The following is a 12,842-nucleotide window of genomic DNA, read 5'->3' on the forward strand; positions in this document are numbered from 1 at the left end:
TTCTACAATAGAAACCTAGGTTCTACAATAGTACCCTAGGTTCTACAATAGTACCCCCAGGTTCTACAATAGTACCCTCAGGTTCTACAATAGTAACTCAGGTTCTACAATAGTAACTCAGGTTCTACAATAGTACCTCAGGTTCTACAATAGTACCCCAGGTTCTACAATAGTACCCTAGGTTCTACAATAGTACCCCAGGTTCTACAATAGTACCCCAGGTTCTACAATAGTACCCCAGGTTCTACAATAGTACCTCAGGTTCTACAATAGTACCCCAGGTTCTACAATAGTACCTCAGGTTCTACAATAGTACCCCAGGTTCTACAATAGTACCCCCGGTTCTACAATAGTACCCCAGGTTCTACAATAGTACCCCAGGTTCTACTCCATCACCAACAACGTATCAGTGAAGTATGTAAGGATGCATCAGATAACTATGTACTTGGCTGGAGGTCTATCTCTGGCTAAATGAACTGCGTGGTGTCAGGTGTTGAACAGTAGAATCCTACACTCTATAGAAACTCTATAGAAACACTTGTTCCACGTGTTCATTATTTGTCATTGACCTCTCAGAGGGCAGCAGGGCAGCTGCGTTTAAGCAGCAACATGCACAGTGCTGGTGGCCACACTCGGCCTGCAGCACACAGCAGTGAGCAGCAGGAGGCGCTAGCGTCAATGCACTCTCCCCAAATTCAGACAGAACAACAGCACAGGTCTTCTTCTTCACCTGTTCTCCTTCTCGTCTATGTCCGATGTACTGGCCAGCCTCCTGGGGATGGTGGGAGCGACGTAGGCGAGGCGGGTTCCTTTGTCCTTCTCCTGGAGGTAAAGACAGTTGCACACGTTATCGTCAGGGCGTCTAAACACAACGGACGCGAGTCCGCCGATCCTACCAACGGCTTCCAACGGACGCGTCAGTTAACTTCCAAACAAACCGCTAAACATTCTAGATACGACATCATCTAACAAACAGCCTGAAACCATCAAACCGACATCGACATAAACGATGACTTCCTTCTCCACATTCCAGCTCCCTCAGCCAGCTGCTTTGAAGACATACTACAGTTACAGAGGGGGGGGGGGGGGGGGGCGGAGGGACAGAGGGGGGGGGGGGAGGGACAGAGGGGGGGGGGGGTTACGGACAGAGGGGGGGGGTTGCGGACCTTCTCTTTCTCCTTGTTGTCCAGGGAGGAGGAGAGGCGGGGGCTGGAGGCGGAGCGCATCACCCCGGCCGTGTCCTTCTCCTTCTGCGCCTCCTTGGCGGCGGTGATCTCGGCCAGCGCTCCGTAGCTGCCCGTCTTCCTCAGACCCAGGCGCCAGGAGGACGGAGACTCGTCCTTACTGTCCTCCTTGCTCTCCGCCTTGGGGGAGACCTTACCAGCGGGCGGGGGGGTCACCTGAGGGGAGGGGAGGGGAGGAGGAGGGGAGGGGGAAACAGAGGTTAAACCAGCAGTTAGCCTTCGCTTCACACACGTTGATAAAAAGGGTTTCAGTGAGGACGGAGGCAGCAGTCGGGGGATTTAGTGGCCGGGTCAGTAACACAGGGCGGGGCGGAGGTCCACAGGTCGGAGGTTAGGTTAATCAGAGGCCAGAAGCAGACGAGGTCGGCCGGAATCGTCTGCAGACTCCGCCCCCGTCGTCTTATGTAGCGCGGCCCATGACAACCTTTCGTGGACTGACGACTACCTTGGAGACATTTTGAGGAGGGGGGGGGGGGGGCGGGGTCAGAGGGTCCAGACAGGCATGCTCGAGACACACTCTCTCCTCTGGGTTTCTCACAGCTCGACAACACTAGAATAAGAATGCTTTTGACTCTGGGTCAGAGTAACCCTAATCTTAACCCAAACTCTTGCCAAGCTCACTCCAAGAGAGAGAGAGAAAGAGAGAGAGAGAGGGGGGGGGGGGGGTCATTTGAGACTAATGTGAATAAAGCTCTCTGGTAGTGTTAGTGCGCGGAGGAGACTGGACGGGGTCCACTGGACCTGACAGGATTCAAAGGGCCGTGTTAAAGGTGTTAAGGTTTACAAGTTGTCAACACAAGGGCATCAGGGACTTCAGGGACTTCAGCGACGGCTGCGGTGTTCGAGGGAAAACAAATAAGTTCTGCTACGCGCACGCGCGATTCTGTCGTGTTCAACACTTCCCATCATCGTAGCCCAACTACGGGAGAACGACCGGTTTGCCGTAATACGTGATACGTCTACGACGGCAGGACGCGTCGAGCCAGAATCGCGCAGATCTTTTTCTCTCTCGAATGCCGTAGCCATCCTGTCAACCGCTGTTTGCTTAGAGTCCCTATGTGGGGGGGCTGGTACACTACACACACAGTCCCTATGGGGGGGCTGGTACACTACACACACAGCGCTCACACGGAGACATTAACATGGGCAGTAGGAACCGGAGGACACGTTTGTTTCACACACAAAAACACAGAGACCACATAGACACACAGTGAAAGCATGTAGGAAGGAAAGTGAGTTTGAAGACGCGTGCAGAAACACCGTGTTGGGAGGGAGGGAGGGAGGGAGGGACTTAGTAGCGTTGTCTAGATTCAAGGCAGAGGTGGGTTTGGTTAGGGCTTTGGTAAGTCATTGTCGGGGCGAGAGGGGGAACAACGCTGAAACACACCGATGCCTCACCATAGGTTTTTTGGGCATAAGAGAAATGCCAGTTTTGCGCAAGCCTTGACGCCACAATGCAGGACAGCTTGGCTCCGCCATAGGTAGGGGAGGAGTAATACAATCAGACTAAAGCCAACCAAGACAAGAGCCGTGATGAGAGAGGGGCGGTGGAGAGAGGGCGAGAGAGAGTAAGAGATAGAAGAAGAAAAAAAAGAGGAGAGTAGTGGATAGGGGAGAGCAAGAAACAGAGAGAGAAGATACTGTACAAACAGAAAGCAGCAGCAAGAGAAACACTTCATGGCACAGACAGAGAGATTTTTAAGGCCTGGACACACCACACAATGTTTACTGACAAGGGAGTCGAGAGTCGCTTTTTTACGTCTCAGTTTATGAGTGACGGCTCTGTTGTATTAGAGCTTTGAAAGGACGATACACGTTGCTAGTCTCAAACTGGACGTTGTTAAGGATTGGGTCACTCTTGTTAGATTGCAGTTGTGTGTGCGCGCGCTAGACATTAAAGAAGGAGAGGGGAGAAAAAGGGCATTTCTAAAAAAGATACTAAGAGCAATACTGAGGGTTCTGTCTTTGGAAATATCAGGGAGAGTGGGGGACATATTTCATAGTCCGGATTTTGTCTTAAAGGGAGAGTCCACAAGCCAGGACGTGTAATCAGGTAAACAAATGATGAAACCAAACGGGAGACATTTCCTTCTCATTACAGCATTACAGCATTCTCATTACAGCATGCGCACATGAGAACTTTCATAGGTCTTCGGGCCAATGGGGAAAACATGAGAATGTCAAAGAATGGGACTGTAGCCAGATAGCGGAGGGGAAACAAAAGGGAGCAGATAGACATGGCATTGTGTTTAGCCTAATAGTCATTGAGGGTCTAATGGTGAGTAATGGTAGTGGCATTTATGGCAAGAGCAGTAATGCCCTTTGAGGAGAATAGGGCCACAGTGATTGGCTGATACGACTGAGGGTCAGAACAAACCCATCCAGCCGCAGAACCTCATCTGGCCAGCAGAGGGCGGCAGACACATGGGGAAATCCTGTCATTCCATTATTTAATTCCATGCTGCTTTTTGAGTCTGTATTAATAATAACCACTACTGATACCCTTTGGCGTCTCGTTCTCCCCCAGCCAATAACAGGGATGGAGAGCACATTTACCCCCCCCCCGCTTTCCCTGTGCACTCCTGCCATGTTTGTGAAAGACCAGGCGCTCTTCTACTCTTCAACTAATCGTAACTCTCAGACTCCGGGCCGAGGCGTGACACTTGTTAGCGTTCTGTACACAGTGTACGGCGGTGTTGAGAGTGTTACTGTTCACCACGGTCAGTCTTCACATCAAACACAGCCTGGTTCATGTAAACCCCGTCACTTCAGACCAGCTTAAGATCGCCGGGTTTGTTGAAGCGGAGTTAAACTAAATAGATAGTGAATTATATTGATCTGTGTACGCTGGAGGCATGGGGATGACTGCTGGTGCCAGGGGCGCTCGCATGGATGGTGAATTCATACTGCAAGGAAAGCGAGCGCAGTCAGCGTGACACAGCGTGACACAGCGTGACCAGCGTGACGCGGTAACATCACATCACTCTCTCGCAGCAGACGTAAGAAAGCTGCGACCGCTCGCTCAAGACAGTCGTGTCGATCTCTACCGAGAGACGTGTTGAAATCAAACGGTGTGTTTTGGTACTAGTGCCTATATATACTCGGACAGTTATATACTCTGACAGTTATATGTGTGGTGGCCTGGGAAAACCCTTCACATGGTGGCATTTTGACATTTTCATTTTTAAATATTTCCATAAATTAGAAGTTCTCAGCTATTCATAACTGGTTGAATGACTGAGATAGCCCTTTATTTTAAAAAGTTATGAGCATTTTAATGTAGCATATCAAAAAAAGTGAAAGGGGAGAAATCCTCCCCTTTCTCCTCCGGGTCGGGGGAGGAGCCTATGCAGATCGGCCGGTCTCGTTAGTCTGCTTGTGATGCGGTGTTAGTCTGCTTGCCTCGTCGGTATGCGAGGGACAGATCCATTTGTGTGTCTTCTAGTTAAGATGTTATTACTTTATGCTTATTGTGAGCATCAGTAAACTGGCAATAACACAGGTGGAAGTATCGTCTCTCCTTTCGCTCATGTGTGCGTGCGTTGCTTAACTGAGAATGAGACACGTTCAACGTGATGTTGTTTCGCTAGCAAACTACCCGCCACAAAAACATAAAAATAAGTACTTTCTCTTTTGTTTTCTTAAAATGTTTATTCACCATAATGTAGTATGGAGTTCAAAGTACTAGAATACCACATAATATCAAAATCGCCAAAATCGCGAAAATATTTGCTCTTTGCCACGAACGAACGCCAGCGACATCCGACGGGTTTTCCCAGGCCACCACACATATACTCTGACAGTTATATACTCTGACAGTTATATACTCGGACAGTTATATACTCGGACAGTTATATACTCTGACAATTATATACTCGGACAGTTATATATTCTGCAGAATCAGATAAGACTGTTCCTGAGAAGTCGGGTGTGTGTGTGTGTGTGTGGGGGGGGGGGGACCTAGACCTATCCTCTAGGCCGTACCTTCTTGACAGGCGAGGTGGGAGTCACCTGGTTAGTGGGGCTGGTCGGGGAGGTCGGGGAGGAGGACACCGTGATGCTGGCGGGCGCTGGCACAGTGCTGGTACTGGTACTGTTGCTCACCGGAGCAGACGACTTGCTCTTGTCTGGGGAGGGAAAGAGAAGAGGGGAGGGGGGGTGGGAGGGAAGAGGGGAGGGGGGGTGGGGGGGAGGGAAAGAGAAGAGGGGAGGGGGGGTGGGGGGTACGAGTTATGGAAGGCACCACAAATCCTAAACCAACGCTGACAACATACATACAACATTTTCATACAACAAATTCATGTGAATTAAATGGATACGGGGATGGAAAGGCCTTAAGACTTGACCTAATTCTAATGTAAGCCACGAGGCCAGGGGCCAAGGTTCTGAGTTCATACTGGGGCGAAGTCATTGAGTTCATTACTGTCCCGTCCATCTACCCTGACATCCACCTGTTGGGCAGCGGGCTCTGACTCTAACCACTCTGGGCTCTGACTCTAACTACTCTAGGCTCTGACTCTAACTACTCTAGGCTCTGACTCTAACCACTCTAGGCTCTGACTCTAACTACTCTAGGCTCTGACTCTAACTACTCTAGGCTCTGACTCTAACTACTCTAGGCTCTGACTCTAACTACTCTAGGCTCTGACTAACTACTCTAGGCTCTGACTCTAACTACTCTAGGCTCTGACTCTAACCACTCTAGGCTCTGACTCTAACCACTCTAGGCTCTGACTCTAACTACTCTAGGCTCTGACTCTAACCACTCTAGGCTCTGACTCTAACCACTCTAGGCTCTGACTCTAACTACGAGTGTTTGCGGGTGAGAGGGGCTCTGACTAACTACGAGTGTTTGCGGGTAAGAGGGGCAACGTACCCGCTTCAGTCTCAGACTCAGAGTCTTCCTCCTCTTCCTCCTCGCTGGAGCAGCTGGACTCGTCCTTCTTGCCCTCCTCTTCCTCGTCCACCTTCTCCGGTTCCAGGGTCTCGATGCGCGGCGCGGTCTTCTCTGGCTCCATGAGGAGCGTCTCTTTGCTGGGAGGAACACACAGACAACCAGCACCAACGGGTCAGCGCCACAGCCTAGTTGAAATGACTCCACTGGGAAACTATAACTCACACACTTCAGAAGGTTATGGTTTAAAATTGACCTGTTCTGGTATCGCAAACTAAAACAGCAGACATACATTTTTAACATGGCGTCACTGAGTTGTAGTGAACTTTCAGTGTGACATGGCTACCCTGGGGTGAGGACAACATAATAACAACATAATAACAACATAACAGGCAGAATCAACCAGGACCATTTTAAGTAGTGTTGTTCCGATACCATTTTTTGATCCCGATCCCGATACCGATACCTGACCGTGCAGTACTTGCCGATACCGAGTACCGATCCGATATCACGGCGTTTGAAAAAACAAAACAAAAAAACATGTTTTTTGAGCCGCATACTCACCTCGATGTAAAATTATTGCTAACACTTAGTCTGGCACTGCTCAAAACCTTTGTAAAACTCGTAAAGTTTTTGTAAAACTTAAGTAAAAAAAAATAAAAATAAAAATAAAAAATAAAATAAAAAACTTCCGTTTTTGTAAAGTACTCGCCGATACCGATACCAGCATTTTTGTGCGTATCGGTGGCCATGCCGATACTAGTATCGGTATCGGAACAACACTAATTTTAAGGGTTGATGGGAGGTTCAGATACTCATACTTGGTATCAGAGAGATACTCAAATACCCCAAAACAATACTAGTGTGCACTAAGGGCATTTTAAATGGTTTGACTGTTCGAGTACTGGCATAAAAACGTTTAAAAATATAATAATAATAATAATAATAATAATAATAATAATAATAATATATACAGTTTAACATTTGCGCTTAGCGGGTAAGGCTAAGCGCAAAAGCGGAGATGTGAAGAAAAGTACTGCTGCATTTCAGCAATCAGCCAAAACATCAGCCAAATATGGGAGTCTATAAAAACACTAATCTGCTTTATTTGCAGCCTAATATAACCTGCTGAAGCTGCTATAGCTCGTCAGAACAACAGACACTAATGAGTCTGACTGGAGAGTCACAGTAAGCATGTTTCTGTTTGTCCTGAATTTGATTATTTCCTTGGCCTGTTGATGTGAGGCACTCCTTTCCAAACGTACAGAGTACCCATACGGGTATCGACAGGTACAGAGTACCCATACGGGTATCGACAGGTGCCCAAAATGAGTACTCTACTTGTATTCAATCAGACATTCTTTTTATCACCAAATGAGGCTCTGTTCCCAGGCCAGGCCCTTTACCTTTTGAGAGATTTAATAGTTTGATTGTTGTCCCCAGTGGTTGTGGTTTCTATCAAGGGAGACTTCTTTACATCCTTCTTCTCGCTCATTAGCTGAAACAGGAAAATATGCATCGTTGTCACAATGGATTGCGGCTAGTTCCTGAGTCACTCATACAGGGAAATGGATTCAAGCTTCGTCATTGCACAGAGTAAAACTAAATCTATTTACCGTACGCTCTAGGCAAGGCGTCAGAGCCATTGAAGGAGACCCTGGAGCAAATAGGGGTTCAGTGCCTCGCTCAAGGACACTTCGACATGTGGCCCGCCGGGATTTGAACCGCTGCGAGCTGCCAACCTTGCGATCATTAGACGCTGGCTCTACCAGCTGAGCCACAGCCGCCCCATAAATATATATATATATACAGTATATATGTTACGGTACATGTGGGAATACGGTACATGTGGGAAAACTAGGGTTAGGGTTATGTGCTACGTCGACTTGTTACATGCTGGCATGTCTAACCCTAACCCTAACCCTACCCCTAACCCTAACCGTAGTTTTCCCACATGTACCGTAACATATATATATATATATATCAAAAAAGCATTTGAGTTTCTGCAAGGGTGCCTGCAAACGTACAAGTATGACCCTCGGTTTCACTTTCCACAACTATATTAATAAGTGATGTCAGCAGGAGCCCCAAACAGGCTTACCAGGTTCTGTTTCTTCTGTAGCTCCTCTAAGTAGCCAACAACATCTTCATCTGCTACATCAAAAGCAGTCTGACCCTGAGGACAAAAACACACAATTCTCAGAACAAGTATTACTGTACGAGAGAGAAGACCGCATGCACATACGCAGCTTTATTTGAAAAAGAGTACATGACATCATCCGTAGTCCAGAATTCAACTGATTCTAGGATGACATCCCGTTTCAAAAACAGTTTTTTCCCCTCTGCTATAAGGACTCTCAACACCTGACCCACTGCAATAACCCTGCCAGATGTACTGCACTTTATAAATTGTAGGGCTGTTACGATTAGTCGACGTCATCGACTACGTCAATACGTCGGTTTGCGTAATATGCGTCGGTTAGTCGGAAATGTTTTTTTTTTTTAAATAAGCAAAAAAAATAAGCAAAAATGAAATGGCCCATCACAGCAGTACGTCTGCAATGAACGAGCACCTCAAGCGAAAGCATCCTGGAGCTCTTTGTGAAGACAGCCACAAGATAGCACCACCGTAAGTCACCATTGTATTTCTGTTCACTTTTGAAAAATGGATAGCTACTAGCTAATGTTACACAAGCAATGTAGCTCACCACAGTTTGTATGTCTTGTCTTCTGGTGTTAGTAACGTTAGCTATGTAGCTGGCTAGCTACGGTAGCCTATTGTCATTGTGGTGCTCGCACCTACTGTATGTTATCTAGCTCGTAGCTCGCATGCTACGTTAGCATCAATTTAGCTAATCATAACATAGCAGCGAGAGTAACGTTAGCTAGCTATGTAGCTACTAGCTAGCTATGTGTTGTGGTGATGGACAGACTTCTAAATGGCCATGTTGGCATTCAAGTTGGCTAAACATAGCAGTGAGGTGGAAATTAAGGGGCCTACACATGTTTTTTTTTCTTTTTTTCGAACAGTATAAAAAAATATTTCCGTTAAATTAGTCGTTAGACTAATCGGAAAAGTAATCGCTAGATTAATCGTTAGAAAAATACTCGTTTGGGACAGCCCTAATAAATTGTAAATATGTTCTTGTCTTGTGGCTGTGTGTACCGTACATGTCCATGTGATAGTTATGTGCAATGTGTGTGTGTTTTTTTGACACTGCTGTATTGAGCTTCCACCTGTACCGAAAACAAATTCCACCGACCTAGGTCGTGTGGTCATTAAACGATTCATTCATTCATTCATTCATTCATATCCTACGTGGGTCTGGACACACTGTACTCACCACTTTATTGATGAGGTCCATGTCACACTGGTTCTCTACCAATATCTTACAGGCCTCCTCTTTGCCCCAGTGTGAAGCAGCATGGAGTGGAGTCCAGCCGTCAAAGTCTTTAATATTTACATCATACCCTGCTTGGACTAACAGCCTGGAGGCAGAAGGGGGGGGGGGCAGAGAGAAACAAAAATAGTGTTTATGAGATTTAGCAAATCTGGTTCTTGGATTTGGTGCAGCAATCTAATCTTGTCCGCGGTTGCCGTGGTTGCCAGGGTCCAGGCTTCTGGAACACCGCCAGCATTCTGTCCTTGTTGTATTCATGAGGCATAAACAAACCCTAAAAACACAACTCACAACTCAAAGATTTCTTAAAAATGTGGAAAAGCAAAACAAAGTGTGTGCAAAGATTCAACGCTCCCAATTTCACTAAATCACTTTCAGGCCAGGGAACGGTGGAGAGCTCTTGGAGTGTCTCCCATCGTGCATGACACGTCTTGGTGCCATCTAACTATGTCAGTGGAGTGGGTGGGAGCCATCTTGGCTCCACTCCCAAGAGCAGATGGACGGGGTTCTGACAGGCCAGAGCAATAGATGTAATCATGATGAGCAAACACGCTGACCGAAAGCATTCAACAACTTGAGTCATGGCTATTAGCAGCAGCCTCGAGCTAGGCCTACGTCAACAAACGCTTAACACTTAAGAAACATAACCTATGTGTCTTCATCTTAGTATCAGCATTAAGAACAGTATAATGGGTCGATAATCCATAGAGGTGGACTATAGATTCGGCCACAACCCTAAGGAACCAGGGCTCGACAGTAACACTGTTTTACTTGCAAGTAAAACTTTTGCCGGGTTTGTTTGCGCGAGCACGACGACGCTGCTAGATCATGGATCTGTTTACCTGTGTGCAGGAAGAACAACAGACGGCGCAGGCGCCAGACTAGACTAGAGCATCGTGAGTGAAGATATTATCAAAGCGTACTCGCCTGTCGATCACCCGTACGCTTTGATAATATCTTCACTCACGATCATCTAGTCTAGTCTGGCGACGTCTGTTGTTCTTCCTGCACACAGGTAAACAGATCCAGGATCCAGCAGCGTCGTCGTCCTCGCGCAAACAAACCCGGCGAAAGTTTTACTTGCTCCGGACAAGTTAAACAGCGTTAATGTCGAGCCCTGGGAACTATAGTTGGTTCAAGAGGCAGCGTAGGCAAGTTGAGGGAAAGGCAGACTTACTTTAGCACCTCTGCGTATCCCTTAGCGGCGGCCACGTGGAGCGCCGTGCCCCCGGACTTGGCGTGTCGGACGTCCCCGATATGACCGCTGTTGAGCCACTGCCGGGCGTCCCTGAGCATGATCCGCTCCTCCTCCTTCCTGGCCGCCTCGATGTCCACGCCTGACAGGGAGGAGGGAGAGAGGTGACCATGGTTACTCTGAGGCCAGGGACTAACACATGTCCACGCCTGACAGGGAGGGAGGAGAAAGGTGACCATCGTTACTCTGAGGCCAGGGACTAACACATGTCCACGCCTGACAGGGAGGAGCAGAGAGAGGTGACCATCGTTACTCTGAGGCCAGGGACTAACACATGTCCACGCCTGACAGGGAGGAGGGAGAGAGGTGACCATGGTTACTCTGAGGCCAGGGACTAACACATGTCCACGCCTGGCAGGGAGGGAGGAGAGAGGTGACCATGGTTACTCTGAGGCCAGGGACTAACACATGTCCACGCCTGGCAGGGAGGGAGGAGAGAGGTGACCATCATTACTCTGAGGCCAGGGACTAACGGATGCTTAAAGGAGAGAGGTAGGCACTCCAACACTCCTCCACACCCCTCAGACCTCCTCACGCACCCTCCGTTCTACTGCCACCAACCTCCTCAAGACCCCCAAGACCAAGCTCCGCACCATGGGAGATCGGGCCTTCTGCTGGGCTGCTCCCAGGCTGTGGAATGCTCTCCCTGACCACCTAAGGGCACCACAGTCTGTGGATGCTTTTAAACGAGGCCTTAAAACCCACCTTTTTAATAGAGCCTTTTTTTAGACTTTTAATTGAAAATGTTTATTGTTTTATCTTCTTGTTTTTAATTTACATAATTTCTTATGTAAAGTGCTTTTATAAATAAAATGCATTATTATTATTATTATTATTATTATTATTATTATTATTATTATTATTATTATAACACCTAAGCTCAACTAGGGACACAGAGTAGGAGGCAGAACTATGCCAAGACATGATGCTGGTTGGTCGGTCTGTCCAACATCAAGCCCCGGGGAACTAACGTAAGCTGCTCAAAGGAGCCATTAGGCAAGGAGCCACAGGTATTCTTTCTTTTTGTTTATTTCTTTATCGTGTGTTCATGTGCCAATAACATAACATGAGACCGGGTGTTATAATCGTGTGTGTAAAAACTTCAAATCTATTTGATTTGGAGAACCGTTATTTCTTCTAGACACCGAAGGGACACTGAAGACACAAATTCTTGACAAACATGCCCTTGAGTTAACGTTCTACAGTCCAGAGTTAACGTTCTACAGCCCAGAGTTCTATTGAGTTAACGTTCTACAGTCCAGAGTTCTATTTCAAACTAAACTGCGATGAATGAAAGGTCAGATGGAGTTCCTGCAGTTGACACAGCAGAAATGTGACCTGGAACGTTGTATAAACACAGGCAAAACATGTTTAACTTAGACACTACTTGTTATTCTTTGCATGGTTATACATCAGATCCAAACCACCTACTGTAGGCCTACACTTTAAGTAAATGTGATCTGCTTAAGGTTCAGCAGAGGAGTTAAAGGAAAGCTATCAACCCCCATTGTTCAACAATAACACTCCTTTCTGTACACTAGAGGCTGATGTTGAGCACCTGACCTCTGATGAATTGTTTACTCCTGAATTCTGTCCATTTTATTACAGCTCTTGGAGGAAAAAAAACCATATGCCCTAAGCTTGCTATGTGGGTCAGTATGTCTAAGCTATAGTCTCTATACTGTAAAGGCTGCTGTGAGAACAGGCTTGTATTGTCTTGTTGACACTGGGCTGGAAGGCGAGAAGGCAGACATTGGGAGAGCTTGTTCAGAGCTCGTTGAGTGTCTCCCTGCTCAGCTGAGAGCTGTCTGTACCCAGCTACATAAACAATGAGCAGAAGTATACAGGCCAGGGTAGAAACCAACATGTCAGCTGATCCTAAAGGTTACCGTTTCTACATATCTCGTTCAGCCCGCAAATAAGCTCAACTTAGTTTCCCCATTTCATGAATAGAGAAGTACTTGGCAGAAGAGGCAAATTAAGTCAAATCAGATATCGACAGGAGATTATGTCAAAGATCTAAAGTCATAGGGAACAACAGCGTCTGA

At 47.1% G+C, this 12,842-nt stretch overlaps 1 protein-coding gene across 1 annotated transcript in view; it reads right to left on the reverse strand.

Moving 5' to 3' along the window:
* Positions 1-12,842, reverse strand: part of ppp1r12a (protein phosphatase 1, regulatory subunit 12A) — a gene marked incomplete at both ends in the record, with an annotated part of 84,788 nt that overhangs the window by 24,700 nt on the left and 47,246 nt on the right. Inside the window, 8 exons of the mRNA XM_080537489.1 lie at positions 731-822; positions 1,167-1,400; positions 5,229-5,371; positions 6,121-6,278; positions 7,545-7,636; positions 8,240-8,314; positions 9,483-9,627; positions 10,717-10,876. Of these exons, the coding sequence (XP_080393615.1) occupies positions 731-822; positions 1,167-1,400; positions 5,229-5,371; positions 6,121-6,278; positions 7,545-7,636; positions 8,240-8,314; positions 9,483-9,627; positions 10,717-10,876 (1,099 nt within the window). The remainder of the gene's footprint in view (positions 1-730; positions 823-1,166; positions 1,401-5,228; positions 5,372-6,120; positions 6,279-7,544; positions 7,637-8,239; positions 8,315-9,482; positions 9,628-10,716; positions 10,877-12,842) is intronic.

The sequence above is a fragment of the Nansenia antarctica genome (assembly GCF_963989245.1).
Source record: "Nansenia antarctica genome assembly, chromosome: 8".
NCBI classification, from domain to species: Eukaryota; Metazoa; Chordata; class Actinopteri; order Argentiniformes; family Microstomatidae; genus Nansenia; species Nansenia antarctica.